Raw genomic sequence first — 20,522 nt, 5'->3', positions numbered from 1 at the left:
CTATCTTCAAAAATGAATTGCAAAATGTAAAATTAAAGTCCTGTATGTTATGCCAATCAAACAAACGAAGACTATACATTTCTTGAGTGAAGGTCAATCGCCCTAGGACAAAATATCCTTTCTGATAAAAAAATATGTATTAATTTTGATTTAGTGACTTTCTCTACCTAGTTTGGAACCTTGAAAATATTTTGTGCAAATTCAACATCAGAGGAAATGTCATTCAATATAATATTGTTACAGTCTAAAGATATACGAATATATCAATCAGTATATTTATATACTATTATCTGGTATCATCCTTGTATTTATAAACATTCACTTAAATATATTTTGATTTGAATGAAATTTAGTAATATAAATCTGATTGGTTCTGTTGAAATGAAACCAAAACAGCACATTCTTAAGGGTTTTTTTGAATGAATTATACAGTTATGTCATGATAGGCTTGGTTATAAGAAACCTTAAAGCATTCTTTTTTATGTTATTCATTAGGAAACTGAAGAATGACACTGGAAAAAAATTGCTACAGACTGTAAGTGAATGACAGCCCTCCTTGAAGCAAAGGCAATAGAAGCATGATCCCACCTAACGACACAGAGTTTCATCCTCATGCTTTTCTTCTCCGAGGAATTCCTGGTCTAGAAGATGTGCACGTATGGATTGGTTTTCCATTTTGTGTCGTGTACTTGACGGCTCTTCTGGGAAACATCACAATTTTATTTGTAATCCAGTCTGAACACAGTCTCCATCAGCCCATGTTCTACTTCCTGGCCATTCTATCCTCGATTGACCTGGGCCTGTCCACATCCACTGTCCCCAAAATGCTGGGCATCTTCTGGTTTGACCTGAGAGAAATCACATTTGAAGGCTGCCTCATCCAGATGTTCTTCATCCACCTGTGTACTGGCATGGAGTCAGCTGTGCTTGTGGCCATGGCTTATGATCGCTATGTGGCCATCTGTAACCCTCTTCACTACACACTGGTGCTGACCAACAAGGTGGTGTCAGTCATAGCACTGATCGTCCTCCTGCGGCCCTTCGTGTTTGCCATTCCATTTGTTCTGCTCATCCTAAGACTGCCTTTCTGTGGCCATCAGGTCATCCCACATACGTACTGTGAGCACATGGGCCTTGCTCGTCTGGCCTGTGCCAGCATCAAGGTCAACATTATCTATGGCCTATGTGCCATCACTAACATGATGAGTGATATATTAGCCATTGTCCTCTCCTATGTCCAGATTCTCCGTGCGGTCTTTCGCCTTCCTTCCAGTGATGCCCGACTCAAGTCCCTCAGCACCTGTGGCTCCCATGTCTGTGTCATGCTGGCCTTCTACACACCTGCATTTTTCTCCTTCATGACCCACCGTTTTGGCAGAAACGTTCCTCAATACATCCATATTCTTCTCGCCAACTTTTATGTTGTCATCCCACCTGCACTCAACCCAGTCATTTATGGTGTCAGAACTAAGCAGATCAGGGAGAGGGTCGTTATGGTTTTTAGAAAGAAATGACAGAATTTGGATGTCAGAGATTACAAAGCTGCGGGATAAAAAATTAAACTTTGCTACCTACTCTCATGGCAGCATTATAGTATCTGTGAGAGCACGGTAAACTATATTCAGATTTCCTGTTTATATTAGAAAGTAAAATAATCTCCCAAAGAGCAATTAGCAGTGGACACAAACTTAGTTCTAACCACATACTAAAACAGATACAAAAGAACATGAAGTTGTTGAAATTGCATGGAACAAAAATAAGATGAATCAGGGTAAAATACATCATTCGCCATGCATAGCTTGTGTTACCTCCTTGAAGTCTTCTTTCTTCAATAGTCTTGCCACTGCTAAGTAACTATCTTTATTGCTATAGCAACTGAGGCAATGATACATTGTTGCATAGTGTAGCCAGAAGAGGTAGCTGGTGGGACTGGGGCAATGAGTAGATGCAGGTAAGTCTTTCAGTCTGAAGATATATGTGACACACACGTCCAGGTTAGCTGCCAGAATGAATACAAATCTTTCTTTCAGTTGAAATGATGATTGCTCTACTAATATGTGCAAAATTTCTGAAAATATTCACAAAGACATACACTGTGTTCTGTTTGTGTATAGTGCATTTCAGGATCATACCTCATCCTCATGATGATACAGAGTGATAGTGTATAAGGTTGGCCTGGGGGAGAGAAGAGGCATAATTTCAGCAATCTTATTAAACTAATTTTTATAGTTGATGAAGTCTAGGAGAAAGGAAAAATGACAGTGTTGAGTAATATTTTTATAAAAAACATGTTCACACTGTGCAACTTTGCTCCACATTCTCCTGAAGAGTATTTGTATTAATACATTTCAATAATGCTATATAAATGCATGAATAAACATACAATATACTTTGTGCAGACGTTGGTAGACTGGGCCTCTGGAGAGGTATTTTGCCAAGTACAAATATCAGAAGAGAAATGTGTGTAACATATTACATATTGACAGTAATATTGTTTTAGAATGGGTATGTATGGTTTTATTTGGAACAACAGTGAGGTTTGAACTCAGACCTTCTTGTACGTGCTCTACCACTCATGCCACACACCAGCCCTTTTTATCTTCAACTTTTAAAAAATTGTCATTTTTTCCCCCAGATCAGTTCTTTTCTGACTTTATTTTGACAAATCTTCTGTTTCTACCTCCAGAGTAGCTCACATTGCAGACCTGAGCCAGAAATCTGGACAAGGATTTTAATATGAGAATAGAAATTTTTTAATTTCTCACCTGATTAAATTAAAATATATCTCTTAAATACATGAAAACCTATGGAATCAATTACATCATAAATTATACATATAAATGACCAGTATGAAGTACTTAATAGCAAGCATAATTGTCTCCTCAAATAAGGTAAAGTTAAGAATTCTCAAATTTCATATGATTTATGGAGAATATAAACATCATGACTCACCCCCGCTTTCAAATTATTTGATGTCAGTATAACTTGTGGAGGAGATGGGGAAAAACAAGTCATTTAAGGATTCAGGTGGTCCTGTTGCAACAATGAGAAGTACAAATTGTCATGTCAAAAACGAGCTTTACAACGTCGGAGGGGGGGAGGGGAAGGTGGTGGGGGGGAGGGGGGAAGGAGAAGGATTGGGTGGTGGGGGAGGGGGGAGGCTGGGAAGGGAGGTGAGGGGTAAACAAAGGAGGAGGTTGCAATGCTTGGTAAGAAATGTATGCATTATCTTGCCCATGTAATTGTAACCCCTCTGTACAGTATGTTCACAAATAAAATAAAATTAAAAAAATAAACATCATGACTCAAGAAAGAGTATTTGTACTAAAATAGTAGTCAATTATCTTGGTATACAATTTTTAGAAAGCATGTCTGATTCTTTGTGTACTTCACTCTTCATGATAAGACAAGATTAGAATTTAGGCAGTTACATATATTCATAAAATTGGTCTATAACAGAATTGAAATGATTTATCTAGTTCCAGGAAAATGTTTTTTTATCTCTCTTCTTTGATGTCATGTAAAAACAGACTATGAAATAGACAATCAGTTGTTCCAGACAAATGAGGCAATGTCATTCTTTCTGATGGAGGCATAGAAGTCCCTTGGAAAAAAATTATATTAAGTGAAGTAAGCCAGACTCAAAGAAACATAGGTCTTATGGTTTCCCTTATCTGCATAACTAGTATAACTAGTATATGTCTAGGACAAGTAGAAGAGGTCAAAAGCTATGTACATATGACCATTTAACCTGATGCTAAGTGAAATGAACCCCAAGATATGGACACAAAAGATTTTATCTTTCTTGTTGTTCTTTTTAATGTACTTATAATGTACTATGTGATTTTTTTTTTGTTTCTTTGTATGATCCTCCTCCATAGTACAACCCCTATTGTCACTGTATTTTATTCCGGTGTCCTGCATCTTGTATATACATTTTTCTAGTTTGGGGAGGGGAAGGGAAATAACAAAATGCTGAAATAAGGATACTGGATGACCCATTGTAGCAATGAGATGTACAAAACACTATGTTGCAAACGAACTTTACAACTTTGCAGCAAGGGAAGGGGGGGGGGAGTTGGGGAGATGAAGATGAAAGGAATGGTAGAAGATAAACAAAGGAGGGGGTAATGCTCAATAGGAAATGGACTCATTACCTTACTCATGTAACCGTAACCCCTCTGTACAGTATCTTCACAATAAAACATATATATTTAAAATTAAAAAACAAACAAAAATACTTCCAGAGTCCTCATGATCTTCTATAACTCAGAATGAAATGAACATAGTTATTAATCCAGAAATGTGAATGAGACTAATATATTTGGGTGAAGAAGGTATATTCCAAGTAGAGGTGATCATGACTCAAATAATTAGAGTATGTTAATAGCTCCAAATGACTTGATTCAAGTTCTTGGCTGCTCTGAGTCCCTGAACAGCTGACCCACGTGCCTTCTCCTGGGATGTACCTACTGTCCATAAAGTATCCCTCCTGAGAAGCACACATTAATCCAGGGCTGACATCCACCCTAACACTTTGACAAGAAGGAGGATACTGTCCTTTGTGAAGGTCATATTTTATATTTGTGGGTATGGCTCACAAAAAGGCCCAGTCAAATAGAGAAGAGCCCAGTACACTGGACACTGAAAAAAGTTTCTGAAACTCACATCAGGTAGTAGCCACAATTGAATGCCAGTCTCATAGCATAGTGGGGGAGCATCCAGAGGATGAACAGTGACAATGACAGCTGATAGAGGCCTTGGTGAATGGTCAGTGTGTAGAACCTTGGGTTGCACATGACAAATCACTGTATAGTCTTTTGTGATCTCTTGGGAAGAGTTGCTGTAGCTATTTTCTGGAAAGCCTTGGGAATGACGGTTGGACACTGGGCTGAGAAATCAGGTTGTCATTACTGATCATGCATGTTTAGTCGTCTGTGTTTAGGAAGCCTATTCTGTGATGGTTACTGTGTATTTCATAGTCTGACAGAAATAGAAATTTGAGTTAGAGCCTTTTATGACACAGATGGAGTTGAATGTACTCTCTACCATCCCTCTTTAACCATATAAATCAAATAATTTGTGAGCTTCAGTGAAATAATTCTAAAATTCTACTATTTTCTCCCAACTAAATATATAACTTGTATCTGGAATATTTTGACATTATTTTAGATAGACTCTAAACATATTTTGATAGGAATCTTGACAACTCCATGTTGGTACTCAGTTTACATGGTTTTTCTTCAATAATGAATTTCTTATCTATAATAGCAAAATACTGTTTTATTTACAAATCAGGTATTATTCCCCTAAACCATGGGTAAAATGATGGGTAAAATCCATGGGTAAAAATAATGTCAAATTGTTCAATGTAACATGAATCAGTACATTTTTTGTTGGAAACTTCCTGCATCAGTATCTTATTTTATTACCAATGGTATCAGGTGATGTAGATACTAACCTCCACTGATAAGTGAAATAAGATCCAGGTAATGAATTTCTCTGAGGTAATTAGTAAGTGGGAGATTAAAAACAATGATATCTTCTTGGTTTTTCAGGGCAAAATTCTTGAATATCATATGAACTCATTCTCAATCACCTGTAGAAAAGAGATGAGTTTTAATAATTTACAGCAAGAATCCATGGGTGAATCAGATACTAAGTCAAAGGATATGCTATATCTTAAATGATGTAAATTCACAAAGCTTCCAGTAAGTCCATTCCTGTGCAAATTTTAAGAAAAGCAGGATGGAGTATAGAGATTGTTGGTTCAACTGTTAGGCCAATATCTCCCAATAAATAATGAATGCCAAGAGAACTGTATAGAGATCTTCTGGTTTCAAATCTACTTAGGGATGGCTTAAAAAAACTATGCTTTGTTCATTTGCACTTTAATTTTTAGATGGAGGATTTTTTTATTGTTATCTGTGCTAAATATGTCTTGTCCCAGAATTATGATGATGATGATCATTATTATTATAATGGGAATACTGAAAAAGATGATTGATCCTCTGTGATGGCAGAACTGAAAATAGATATAAAGGAGAGGAATGCTCAGGGAGTTCAGATAAGAAGGAAAATATCAGGAATAAAAATGAGATTTTATTAAACAGGAATCACATGGCAATTCTTTTATACGTACACCTCATAAAGGAAGGAAGGAAATAAGGAGGGCAAAGAAGGCTCAATACTGTCTAAATAGATTATTTGCAACTGTAACTCTAGAACAATCTAACCTGTTGAAAATGTTTTGGGAAGAAGAAAAATTGCACAGGGACAGTGAGCAAGTTATTGGAATACATTGTAGACACGTATGGAAAAATAATAATATAATATCTTTTATGATGTAAGCTAATAAAAAGTCCAGAAATCATTACAAAAATATTAACTCTTGTAATGGTCTATTATTTTATGCCTTTAAAATGTGACTTTGAAATGTGATACCTTTAGTATTTTGATTTTTTATGGAGATATATTATTCTCTTCAACTAAAATTATCCATGTTTAAACTCCAAAATTCAAAATATTGTAGCAAATAATATTATGACTTTGTTTCATGTTCTAGAACTTCAGATACACAGAATAATGTAGTAATAATTGTTTTGAAACTAGTGGCAACATTGACTCAGATTAATGACTTTAGAGTCATTTATGCCTTGAATAACATGAAATCAACCCATTTTCATTGAGGATTAGGTTCTATCATACAAATATTCCAGGACTGGTTTGTCTCTACATTTGTTGGTGAGCATTTACAATGTCCCCTCTTGGTAGTAATTATAAGTAAGGCTGGTATGAGCCTACTTGTACAAGCCTTCCTATTCACATATGCATTCATTTACCTTGAGTAAGCATATGAGTATTCACTTATGTGTAATAATGAGTATGTTACATTATTAAGCTTAAGTTATAAAAAGCAACTACTCTTCTGCTCCAAATGCTATTTTCATTTCACACTGTCCATTGTGTTATTACTTTATTTAGGGCAGGCATTAGCATGCCTTTTAATCTAAGTAATTTTAGCAGATGTGCAGTAATTTGTAATTATGTGATTAATATACAATTCCTGACATCTAATGATTTTTGAGAATTTTGATGTCACATTTTCTTTGTCAAGTGTCAGTTTAAATCTTTTTTGTATTACTTTAAAATTTTTCTGTTGCAATTTTATCTGTTTATTTTAATGCAATTTTTAAGAAATTATGCATTGGTTGAAATTATTTTAAATTTATTGGCCAACCTAGGAAGAATTGACATCTTAATATTATTTGCCTGTTCCAAATCATTGATAAGTTTGATCTCATATATGCACACACTCAAAAATTTATAATTTACTTATCACATTTTTAATTTAAATGTTTACTGCTAAGTACTTTATTTTTTAATTAATTAATTTGTTTTTGGTTGCTTGTGGGACTTGAACTCTCTTCCTGGTCACTGTCCTTCAGCTCTTTAGCTCAACGCTAATTTTCTACCACTTGATCCACAGTGCTGCTTCTAGTTTTCTGGTGGTTTATTGGAGATAAGAGTTTCACAGACTTTCTTGTCTGGGCTGGCTTTGAACCGTGATCCTCAGATCTCAGCCTCCTGAGCAGCTAGGATTACAGGCGTCTGGCTATTTTTTTATTTATTGTTAATTTTCTTTGTAAAGGTGATGTTCAGAGGGGTTACAATTACATAAGTCAGGTATTCAGTACATTTCTTTTTGAACAGTACTTTGTTTTTTTCATTTCATCATGAATGATATTCAGAATTTTTCTCAAATTTTAAAACAAATTGTTATTTATATATAGAAGTATTTATTCCTTTGTGTGTGCATGCATGCATGCAAGCATGCGTGTGTGTGTGTGTGTGTGTGTGTGTGTGTGTGTGTGTGTGTGTGGTGGGGCTTAAACTTGGGGCCTTTGGGCTCCCAGATGGCTTTTTAGCTCAAAGCTAGTTTTCTGTCACTTGATCCATACCTCAACTTTCAGCTTTTTGGTGGTTAAAGGAGAAAAAATATTCTCATGATCTTTCCTTCGGAGGCCAGCTTCAAACTGTGATCTTCAGATTGTAGACTCTTAAGTAGTTAGGATTACAAATGTGAATCACTGGCACTGGGCAAAAGCATAGATTCTTAGACTTGACATTAAATGGTTAGCTCTAAATTTCCCCTAAAAGATAATATAATTTATGAACAAGAAAGTTAATTTTTTTCTAGTATTGGTTTCTCCTTACTAATATTTCTTGATATTGTAGACTGGATAGAAATACCAGAGAAAACCAAGTGGAATTGTTGTATTCTCAATTTTATGGGAAATTTTTTGAAATATTTCAACATTCAGAATATTAACTTTTATGCTCATCAAATTGATCACATTTTATTTTTTCCTAGTTTAATGTTTATGATTTTGATTTTCAAAGTCATGCCTCAATGTGAAACTTAATTGAATGTTTTACTACCTCTGTTAAAATTGTTTTATATTAATTTATTATGTAATAAATCCCAAATATTTATATTATAATGCCAGTAATGTACTAATAATGGACTCATCAAACAAAGTATTAGATCAATCTTGTTAAGAGATACATATGAACATATTGCTATGAAGACAACCAGAGATCAGGGAGTATGACTAGCAGGTGGACTCTTCAGTGTATATCTTTATTACCATCACTTCATAAAATCCATCCCCTCTCTAAATCTTCACTTTAAATTTATTTATTTTTCAGAAGAGAATCAGGAGTTTTCTTTTAACTATCTGCTCAACACAGGAGCCAAGGTAACTTGAAGATATGTAAAATTTGTGTTTACAAGATGGACTTTTCATTTGATGGTAGTTTATATAGCTATGAATTTTGCAAAAGGATGAGCTAAAGACAATCATGAATCATGACATTGCATACCCATCTGAAAAGATGGTTTCTAACTTCCACAGTCTTCATGAAATATTAAGTGGAAGGGTCAATAATTTCAATGTCTCAAAGCGTTATTTAACCAATAATTCCTGTCATTATGCTCCTAAGAACTTATGTGGAATATTATTATGTCTAGTTTTCATCAGCCACTGTATCTTGTCTTCTGTCTCCCCAGAAATACTGAAGAAGACAGTAAAGTATCTTCCAAGAAGTCCTCTGAGTATGTCTTCGGTCAATGTCACTGCCTCCTATCCCTCTGCCTTTCTTCTGCTGGGTGTCCCAGGTCTGGAATCTTTCCACATCTGGATTGCTTTTCCTTTCTTCATTGTTTATCTGATAGCACTTGTGGGGAATTTCACCATCCTGTGTGTGATCAAGACAGAGCCGAGTCTTCATCAGCCCATGTTCTACTTTCTTGCGCTCCTCTCTTTTATTGACCTAGGCCTCTCTACTTCTACCATTCCCAAGATGCTGGGAATCTTCTGGCTCAACCTTAGGGAGATAAGCTTTGAAGGCTGTCTCATCCAAATGTTCTTTATCCACACCTACACTGGTATGGAATCTGTTGTACTGTTGGCCATGGCAATTGACCGCTTTGTGGCCATCTGTTACCCACTGAGGTATACCACCATCCTCACCAACAGAGTGGTAGCCATCATGGCTTCTGTGGTGGTAGGGAGACCAGTGCTCCTGGTCATCCCCTTCTGCCCTCTTCTTAAGCGATTGCCTTTCTGTGGACACTATATAATCCCTCATACTTACTGTGAACACATGGGAATTGCTCGCCTGGCCTGTGCCAGCATAAGAATCAATATCATCTATGGCTTGTTTACCATTGCTGCCCTGATCTTTGATTTGATTCTCATTGCGCTCTCTTACCTTCAGATCCTACAAGCTGTCTTCCGCCTTCCTTCCAGGGATGCCAGACACAAGGCACTCAGCACCTGTGGTTCCCACGTCTGTGTCATCTTAGCTTTTTACACACCAGCATTTTTCTCCTTCATGACTCACCGGTTTGGTAGAAATATTCCTCGCTATATCCACATCCTTCTGGCTAATCTGTATGTGGTGGTTCCTCCCTGTTTAAATCCAGTCATTTATGGGGTCAGGACAAAACAAATTCGAGAAGGAGTTCTGAGAATATTTGTAAAGAAAAAGTAACTCAGATTTATTGAGAAGTTTGTCAACTTTTTCTCTGGCCATTCTCCAGTTTGTTTCTCAGAGTTTCTATAAGTGACATCAGGTAAAGGGTCACTTAGATGTTACTCTGGCCACTAATAGCATCTACTAACTCACTATTAGTCTCTCCTTTATATAATGTGATTTGAATCTCAAGATTCTTCCATGTGTGGGGCTACAATGCTTATCATATCATTTAGTAAAAATATAAAGGAAGATTTTTTAATTGTGAAAATAGCGTACAGAGAAGTTCTAATTACATGGGCAAGATAACGAGTACATTTCTTATCAAGCATTGTTTCCTCCTCCTTTGTTTCACCTTCCTATCTCTTCCCATACCCCCTAACCCCCCTACCCAATCCTCCCTGCCCCCACCGAAGTTGTAAAGTTCGTTTTTTCAACATAGCGACTTGTACATCTCATTGCTGTAATGGGTCCACCTGTATCCCTAGTTAAACGATTTGTTTTCCCCCTTCCCCTCCACAAATTATACCAATATCAAATACAGTGAAAGCAGGGGTTATACCATGGAGGAGGGACATACAAAGCAACAAAGAAATCATCTTATAAAAATGTTAAAAACAATTGTGTGAAAGAAATAACATCTGAATCCTTATCTTGGGGTTCATCTCACCTAACATCAACTGATCTGACCTTTTCTGCTTGTCTCTGACATATACCAGTTATTGCAAATAAGGGAAACTATGGGGCCTATGTTTCTTTGGGCCTGGCTTACTTCACTTAATATAATTTTTTCCACTTCTTTCCATTTTAAAGGAAGATTTGAATGGTATTTCTTCCTTCAGGCATTGACCCATGATCTGATATTTTCTAACTCAACTTTCAACCGGCTATTTGTCTGTTAGTACTATTATCATTAAGTGTTATATCTCAATTTCACACAGTTATGGCAATCTGCATGCTAATGGAATACCTACTACATCTGTTTCTGAAACAAACTCATGATTGATTTCTAGTTCTACAATGGTATCATAACAAGAGGAGAGTATTATATAAAAATAAAAATTTCTATACTTTGCTATAAAATGATTAATACATTTTAGGTATATTGAATTCAATAATTATGAAACATGACCATCTATCTTAACCAACTAGTATTTATCTCACAAGTTCAAGGGCAGACATTGCCCCACAAAAATAAATGTATTTCACACATTATAAAGATCATGCCAGTAAATGTGTGAAAAAATTCATATAGTCTCATTAAAAATAATGAAACCACAAAGAGATAAGAGAACAAAAAGCCGAAATAACACAGAACTACCTCAACCAGATATAATGCCTGTATCAAAACCAGATAGCTTTCATTATACTTAATGTACCTACAAAGTTTAGTAACCATGGCCAAAATTTAATATCAGATCATGTTTCATCACATTAATGAAAGTTTTATTGGCTTTCTTACCTTTCTGTTCCATTCCCAACTTTTTATAATGGTACCCAGGATTGTATTTCAAATACAACTACCTGAAGTATCTACTTGGCTCTAAAATCAAAACTATCATATCCAAAGCATTCTTGTCTTTTTCTAGTATTTCAGGATATCTGGCAAAGATAAGAAACATGTCATGTGGATATAGATGACCGAATGTTAGGACAGTAATGATGAAATTAAAAAAAAAACAGATCTCTATAGTTTGACCAAATATCTCTGTTTCAGAAGATATTTTGTTTTCTACAAGATCATTTTTGGAGATTTCTAAGATCTTATAAAATAAAAAACTGAATTATTCATTAATTAGTAACAGAAATAGTTATTGTTTCCAGTATAGAATCTTTCCATTTGCATTTTCAATAGGCTTTCTTTCAGAGATATCAAACTCACTTCTTTACAAACTAGTATAAAATTTTATCCTTTATTTTCCCATATTTTTATTACATACTTTTCAAATGCTGGTAAGTTTATAATCAAGACTCATTTCACTCCCATGGCGGGGGGCACAGACAAAATATTTTGTTTAAATATAATTTATTTTTATTATGAAGGTGTTATATATTGGGTGGCAGTTTCATAAGTCAGGTAATGAGTACATTTCTTTTGGACTTCCTTTGTTCTCCAATTTTCCTCTCCCTCTTTGAAGTTTTCAGTCAGTTAATTCGAAGGTGGCTCATGCCTGTAACCCTAGCTACTCAAGAGGCTGAGATCCTACTATCATTGTTCAAAGCCAGTCAGCGTAGGAACTGTCATAAGACTCCCATCTCCAGTTAATTACTCAAGAAAAGCTGAAAGTGGAGCTGTAGCTCAAGTGATAGAACTCTAGCCTTGAGAAAATGAACAGTTCAGAGACTATGCCCAGGCTTTTATTTCAAGCCTCAGGACCAGCACACACACACACACACACACACACACACACACACACACACACACACACACACAAAAACTAAATAAATAAATAAAATATCACATGGCTTAGAGTGAAGAAAGAAGTCAGAAAATTAGTGTCAAATCTCAACATACTTAGTACTTCTTTACCTTTTTGAGGGGAATTTAAGTTGTTTTCATTTAAGTGCTGGTATGCAAAGATCTGTTATGAATATTAATATAAAATTCTCATTGTAGAATTACATGCTTGTTTCTCTCAGGAAATATCAAATAACAGAATTGCTGGGAAATAGACACTTGTTTCTTTGCATGGAAGCTTTCAATATAGAATACAAACATGAAACTATATTAATCAAGTCTTAAGCTCCCTATTAAGTGCAACAGAAAAAAAATCTATGAAAAAAGGAGATAATACTGTCTTAATGATGACACTTGAATTATGCAGATGGAGAGGGGGAAGTTTACCTCACAGATCTTGAGGAACTGGGAAACTCACAAGTAATAACACATTTCTGAATTAAACGAAAAAAATGAAAAGATGACCACTGAAAATATTCTCTTGCTATATGTCAAGTCAACTTGGTGTAGATCATGAGTCTGGACAATTGGTTATGAAGCTAAACAGAGCTCAGAACACTGAGAAACTGAATACAAACTAATCAATGATGGTATTTCACAAGGCAACTCAACCACACTTTGTGAAAAAATGAAGTTTCTGTGAAAATATTTTTGCGTGGATTTTTGTGTACATGACTTTTTTTTTGGTGATCATGATCCAAAATGCTATTATCACCTGGGAGCCAGCTAGAGGGAGGTAGTGTGGTAGTTGCAAATTGTAGTCAGTCAATTGTTGGTCTTTGCTGTTAATAAGTAAATGAAGGTAAATAAAACAAGAGCTATTTAAGAATAGCCTCCAATTGCTGGACTAGAAAGCATAGAGTGGATAATAAATTATAATTCTTGTTATCTGAGGGTTTGATATAAGTCATTAATGGAACTATTTACACACTTTCCCTGAAGTCTTGTGCCACCTCATTACAAGATAAATGAGATTATACTGAAGTATGTGATGCTTCACAATTCAGTTCACAGTTAACAGGGGACATACTGTCCATGGGAAAAAATATGTTGAAATTTAATTCAAAGTAAACATTAGTGCTTGCAGGTTAAACTCAAGGGTAGAATGCTTAACAAATGCAAAGCCCTGAGTTTGATCCTTAGCACCAAAAAGAAAATACAGAACCTAAAAATACTGGGCTGTAGGGAATCCCAAACTTGGTAACAGTGTTAATTGCTAAATTAAATTGGAAAAAATGACTGACTACCTAAAATACATACAAAAGATTCCCTATATTCAGATTTCAGAAAGTTTCTCATCTTGTTTTTAAGATACAAGTGATCATTCTTGGCTCAAAGAGTATTTCTGGTTTGTATTTTTCTAATCCTCGTTTTCTTTTCGTAAAATGACATTTGGTCGTACAGGTAGCTTTATAGCTTGCAGTGTGATTCTTTATGAGTTGTGCCAAAATTAAAATTTATCAATGGACTAAGACTATCCAACTCTGGGTTGGATATTTGTTCTCAATTTTCTGGCATAGTCATATTATAATGGAGCTCATCTGAGATTTTTTTTTTGAGGGGGAAATGATATTGCATGTCAAGCAAAATGGTGTATGGAAATAAGTATGTATTTACATGTTTTGCCAAGTTCAACAAATAAAATATGTAAATTCAGGCATATATACATGATTACTGAAAAACACAACCTGGGCAAATAATATCGAAATGTATTAACATCTATGGATGAAGCTGACATTATAAATTTACTGACAACAGGAATAATAGATGGTAAGGAGCACAAGGAAGACAGAGCAATAGAATGGTTGATCTGGTTCACATACAGTAAATGGAAGCATGAAATACCACAATGAAATTCCTTTGTGCAATTAACATATACTTTAAAAAAACTTTTTAAAAAAGTACATTGGGCTGTAGGAATGACATTCATTAAATAGTTTTAGTAACGGTAGTCACAGGAGTGAATTCATTAGAACAGCTTTCTCTTCTACTTCAGTTAGAGAACCTTGACAGATGAGAGTATAAAAAGTGATTCTTGCTCTCTATTTCTTTAAAAAAATTTATTTTATTGTAAAAATGCTGTACAGAGGGCTAACAGTTATATGAGTAAGGTAATGAGTATTGTCAAGCATTGTTTCCCCCTCCTTTGTTTTTCTTTTACTCTCTATTTCTTTTTTTTAATTATGAAAATACCATACAGAGGGGTTACAATTACATGAGCAAGATAACGAGTATATTTCTTATTCATTTATTTATTGTGAGAATACCATACAGAGGAGTTACAATTACATGGGCAAGATAACGAGTACATTTCTTTTTTTTTTGGGGGGGTCCGGTCATGGGGCCTGAACTCTGGGCCTGGGCGCTGTCCCTCAGCTCTTCAGCTCAAGGCTAGCGCTCTACCATTTGAGCCATAGCGCCACTTCCGGCTTTTTTCTTTTTGCTTATGTGGTGCTGAGGAATCGAACCCAGGGCCTCAGGCATGCAAGGCAAGCGGTCTACCACTGAGCCACCTTCCCAGCCCACGAGTACATTTCTTATCAAGCATTTTTGCCTCCTGGTTGTTTCCCCTTCCCATCCTTTCCCATACTCCTTCCCTCCCCCGACCCAATCCTCCCCCCCCCACACCAAAGTTGTTAAGTTCGTTTTTCGACATAACAACTTGTACATCTCATTGTTGCAATGGGTCCACCTGTATCCCTAGTTAAACGATTTGTTTTTTCCCCTTCCCCTCCACAAATTATACCAACATCAAAAACAGTGAAAGTATGGGTTATACTGTGGGGGAGGGACATACAAAGCCACATAGAAATCATCTTATAAATATGTTAGAAACAATTGCATGAAAAGAAAAAGAACCACAAAAACATTTAATACTTATCTTGGGGTTCATTCCACTAACATCAACTTATCTGACCTTTTCTGCTTGACTCAGACATATACTAGGTCCCATGGTTTCCCTTATTTGCAATAATTAGTACATTTCTTATCAAGCATTGTTACCTCCTCCTTTGTTTCCCCTTCCCATCCCTTCTGGCGCCCCCGCCCCCTCCCCGCCTCTCCCCCCTTCCGTCCTGCGCCAATGAGATATACAAGATGTATGTCGAAAAACGAACTTTATTATTTTTTTGTTTTGTTTTGAAAAACGAACTTTATAACTTAATCTCTATTTCTAAAGCTTAGGAAATCTCCAGTTCTTCATCTTCCTCCTTCAGGTAGCTCGGGGTCACCATGTTCTGAATGTAAAACAAAGACAGTTTATTTGCTAGTTTTTATTCCTGGTAGATTTTTTTTTTCCTAGAAATCAGAGATTTTGCTGCCCCTTGGTACCAGGCAAGTCCTGCTTAGTCTTGGTAGAGAAGCCTGAGGCTGGGGAGCATACTGGGAGTCTCTAGGGTATCAGGAGGATAATGATGCTCTGAGATCAGCTCAAGCTTTAAGGCATGCACAGTGCTGACTGTCCCAGCGGTGTCTTATCTGTGTGGGAAATTTGAGTGCAAATGAGTTGGCCCATCAGCATCCTTACCTGCAAGACCTGTCCTCAGCTCTCACGGTAAATTTCTTGTTCTACAAATTTACAGCTAGAAATCATGACAGCTTATTTTCAGGGGAAAATAAAGTTAATATTTGTCTGTGATGTTTCTTTGTCCATGGTTTGTTTATTTTTATAAAAAGAATACAGTGCAATTTTTCTGTGGTTCTCTTTCCCCACTCAGCTTATTTCATAATTTATATTTTGAGAAAAATGCCAGGGTCTTTATATGCTAACGTCTCTTGAATGTATGTTATGTGAATTTTCAGACAGGATCTATTCTGTGAATTATGGCAACTATACAACACTAAATGAGAGTGGTGTTCTCAATTTACAGTTGAATAGATTGTGAGTAAAATAAATAAATGGTAAGTTGGTATCAAATATAACAGCAAATGCATCTTTCTGAATTTTGCATATTAACCATTTGCTGAAAACTATATAAATATGTGACCTTGTTAAAGATCTTATCATCAAGTGGACTAGAGTGAATATAATAAATATTTATGCCTTTCAACTGTTAAAGAATACTAAATGATTAAAATTAATTAAAATTACAAAAATGCTGATCTTTTTTAATTTTTATTTTTTCATTGTAAAGTTGGTGTATGGAGGAGTTACAGTTACATAAATAAGGTAATGAGTACATTTCTTTTTAAAATTTTTAAAAATTATTTTGTTGTAAAGATACTGTACAGAGGGGTTACAGTTACATGAGTAAGGTATGGGTATATTTACTATCAAGCATTGTTACCCCCTCCTTTGTTTTCCCCTACTAGCCCTTCCCTCCCAACTTCCCCAACTCCTCCCTCACCCCCCCAGTTGTAAAGTTCTTTTTTAATACAGTGTCTTGTACATCTCATTGTTACAATGGATTAACCTGTATCCTTGTTTCAGCATTTTGTTGTTTCCCTTCTACTCCCCAATTTAGAAAAATGTATTTACAAGATGCAGGGCACCAGAATCAGATCCAGTGACAACAGGGGTTATACCATATGGAGAAGAACATACAAAAGAAACAAAAAAAAATCACATAGTACGTTAAAAACAACAGCAACAAAGAAAAAAACCTCTCGTGTCCATACCTTGGGGTTCATTTCAAACAGTGTTATTCCCTCCCTACTTTCTCCTGCTTTCTCTCCTCCCTGCCTCCCTTCTCATTTCAAACACACTGTCCCATGAGTATCACTGTTGGATTGGTTCACCCTTTATCCACCCATTTCTGTGATCTCTCTTCCCTTCCGAAAATCAGACAAACTTATATACAAGACAAAGGGTATTGAAATCAGAAACTGTGACCACAGGGAATAAGCCAAAGTAGAAAAAAAAAACCAAAAGACAAAATAACTGCAAACAGTACCCTAAAAAAGGAAGAAAAACAAAACAACAAACACAACAACAACAAAACCTCTTGTTTCCTTTTTGTGGAAATCATTTTGATTAGCATCATTTTATATCGTCATATGTTCATAGCTATTGGGCTATTTTGAACCTCTATTGTGAGTATCCTAGGCATATACTAATTATTACAAATGAGGGAAACCATGGAGCCTATGTTTCTTTAGGTCTGACTTACTTCACTTACTATGAATTTATTTTAGTTTAAAATGTCTTTTTCATTTTTGGTTGCTATGATTTCTGGAAAATTCCCACTCATAACTAATAAAAACTTGCACATCTATAACAATCATTTCTCCCAACCTCTGTCCCAAAGACATTATGTTGGTAACAAATGAAATTATTTTTCAAAAATAAGATTCATTGCTTTAATCACTATTTCTCATTCTCCCCCACCTGGTTCATTAGTATTGTTGCCAAGTAATAGGCGAAGAGATTTCAAATGTTCTTATTTTTGTTATGTGTAAGTATTAGTCGAAGAAAATTATTTTATATTATCACAATGTGTATGTTGAGTGAAAGAAGCATCTAACTGATATTTTTCACAAAACTGTCATTCACAGAGAAAACGAGACAGAGATTTCTATTATTATTCACAAAGGGTGTTCCTATGCCAGGTGTACTAATATGACCAGGTAAGAGAAAATCTCCATGGAAGAGACTGGGCTCTGCTATTACATCAGGAGTTTGGGGAAAAACTGGGAATTTAGAGTGCTATGAAAAGGATATGGGCATTATACTGCAAGGATCTTCAAAACTCAATATGCAGTGAATTATTAATATATGGTGTAAAGTTATTAAGAGGAAACAAATAGATTGTCCATGATGGAAATTAGCACACACAGGTTTCCCCTAATTGCAAGGAATCTGATGACCAGTTGATTTTTTAAAATTTATTTTTACAGATTTTTTTTATTGTGAAAATACCATACAGAGGGGTTACAATTACATGAGCAAGGTAATGAGTACATTTCTTATCAAGCATTGTTGCCTCCTCCTTTGTTTCTCCTTACCATCCCAACCCCCCCATTTCCCACCCCCCGACTCCCTTCCCCGCCAAAGTTGTAAAGTTTGTTTTTCGACATAACGTCTTGTTTTACTTATTTTTATTATTATCTTTAGTATTATCTTTTTGTACAGAGGAATTGATGTTTACCAAAGCAGTTTATGAATACAATATATCTTGATAAATGTCATTCCTTTCAACATTTGCAGCCATCTCTCCCACCCGCCTCTCCCACTCCTTACATCATTCTTTTTAATTTTGTACACTATCTACTGGATTCTTGTCTGCATTTTCCCTTCTTTTCCTCTTCATTCATCTACCCCATTGATTTTTAACATCTGAGGACACACATGAGGACACACACACACACACACATTCACCTTCAAAATAAGTCTAAGATTAACCAGGTTTTGTTTTGATATTTATCTTGGGATCTTATTCTATTTATGTTGCTGATTACATGGGCTAAATAATAAACATTATTTTGAAGAATAATTTCCTTTATTAACAATATGGGGCCTAGGGTAGAGAATGAGAGAAATGACAACATGAATCTATGAAATTTTAATAATGCAATAATGTTTCTTGAATTTGATACCTTTATGGTTCTTTTTCTACATTATACTACTTAACAGTAAGAGCAGCCTTTCTTTTCCATTCAGCCAATTCCTCTGAGTCAATGTTTACTTAGACAGCTAACTTTCCCTGGCTGGCTCTGAGAAAACAGTCTTCTATGCTATTTGGAATATTATGGACAAATTCCTACACAACACACTAAACTTTGCTTGGTATTCAGTATGGTTGAATAATAGTAACTGCGTGATCCACAGTGGAATGACATTAATGACTGAGGCCTTTTCACTTACCATCCGAATTCTCTTCCACAGGTATCACATTCTGTGGGAAGGAGACTGAATAAAAACTGCGATGAAACCTAACAACTTATCATATTTGAACCCTAGAACTGTCATTTTGATTGGCATTCCAGGACTTGAGCATGTTCAGTTTTGGATTGGGTTTCCTTTCTTTGCCATGTGCCTTGTGGCTCTTTTGGGAAATATCACTTTACTGATCATCATCCCTGCAGAGCGGAGTTTGCACCAGCCCATGTACATCTTCCTGGCTGTACTGGCAGCCACGGATATAGGACTCTGTGCGGCCATTGCTCCCAAGATGTTAGCCATCTTTTGGTTCAGATCTTACTCCATGGCTTTTGATGCCTGCCTTACCCAACTTTTCTTCATTCACACGTTGCAGTGCATAGAGTCTGGCATTTTGTTAGCAATGGCCTATGACCGTTACATCGCCATTTGTGACCCTCTGAGGCACACTTCGATCCTCACACCTTCCATCCTGGTTCATATGATAGTGGTGGTGGCAATTCGAGCTGTAGTACTGGTTGGTCTGTTACCCATTCTGATTAAAAGATTGCATGCTTTCCATTCTATTCTTATTGCCCACTCTTACTGTGAGCACATGGCTGTGGTTAAGTTGGCTGCAGAAGATGTCAAAGTCAACAAAGTATGTGGTCTTTTTGTGGGTTTTAGCATACTAGGATTTGATATGATTTTTATTCTCATATCCTATGTCCTAATTTTTCAGGCTGTCTTTCGACTACAACAAAAAGAGGCCCGGCTCAAAGCATTTAACACCTGCACAGCTCACATTTTTGTTTTCCTTGAGTTTTATGTTCTTGCTTTTTTCTCCTTCTTCAGTCACCGTTTTGGACATGTTCCCCCCTCAACCCACATTCTGCTGTCTACTATTTACCTCCTTCTTCCACCTGCACTCAATCCTATAGTCTATGGTGTAAAAAACATGGTGATTCGTAAGCGTGTGGCACAGATTTTTCTTATAAATCATGGATCCTAGCAGTTGCTATTTCTTTTTTCCTAGAGAAAATTTATACACACAGTTTACACTCTGTGTGCATTGTGTTTCAGATCATAACTCTGGATCATAAAATCAGTTAATCAAAGATTTTAGGACTGAAAGTGTAGCCTGTGATAGAGCCCATGCTTAGACACATGTGGCTCTAGGTTTGATACCATCAAAAGCAACAGCAGTGAAAAATTATAGGTTCATTG

The 20,522-nt window shown here is 35.9% G+C and overlaps 3 protein-coding genes across 3 annotated transcripts; all 3 read left to right on the top strand.

The window, feature by feature from the left end:
- Positions 1–578: 578 nt before the first annotated feature.
- LOC105983975 (olfactory receptor 52E1-like) lies at positions 579–1,514 on the top strand. Its single transcript, XM_013014015.1, has one exon. The coding sequence runs from the start codon at positions 579–581 to the stop codon at positions 1,512–1,514; it is 936 nt and encodes a 311-aa protein (XP_012869469.1).
- A 7,606-nt stretch (positions 1,515–9,120) lies between these two features.
- On the top strand, positions 9,121–10,059 carry LOC105983974 (olfactory receptor 52E4-like). Its single transcript, XM_013014014.1, has one exon. The coding sequence runs from the start codon at positions 9,121–9,123 to the stop codon at positions 10,057–10,059; it is 939 nt and encodes a 312-aa protein (XP_012869468.1).
- A 9,303-nt stretch (positions 10,060–19,362) lies between these two features.
- LOC105983901 (olfactory receptor 52A5-like) lies at positions 19,363–20,307 on the top strand. Its single transcript, XM_013013934.1, has one exon. It carries the CDS (start codon positions 19,363–19,365, stop codon positions 20,305–20,307), a length of 945 nt encoding a protein of 314 aa, XP_012869388.1.
- Positions 20,308–20,522: the final 215 nt, after the last annotated feature.

Source organism: Dipodomys ordii, unplaced genomic scaffold (assembly GCF_000151885.1).
Source record: "Dipodomys ordii isolate 6190 unplaced genomic scaffold, Dord_2.0 Scaffold22, whole genome shotgun sequence".
In the NCBI taxonomy this organism is placed as follows: Eukaryota; Metazoa; Chordata; class Mammalia; order Rodentia; family Heteromyidae; genus Dipodomys; species Dipodomys ordii.
Note: the sequence above shows the minus strand (reverse complement) of the source record. Positions and strands in the feature narration are given on the sequence as shown.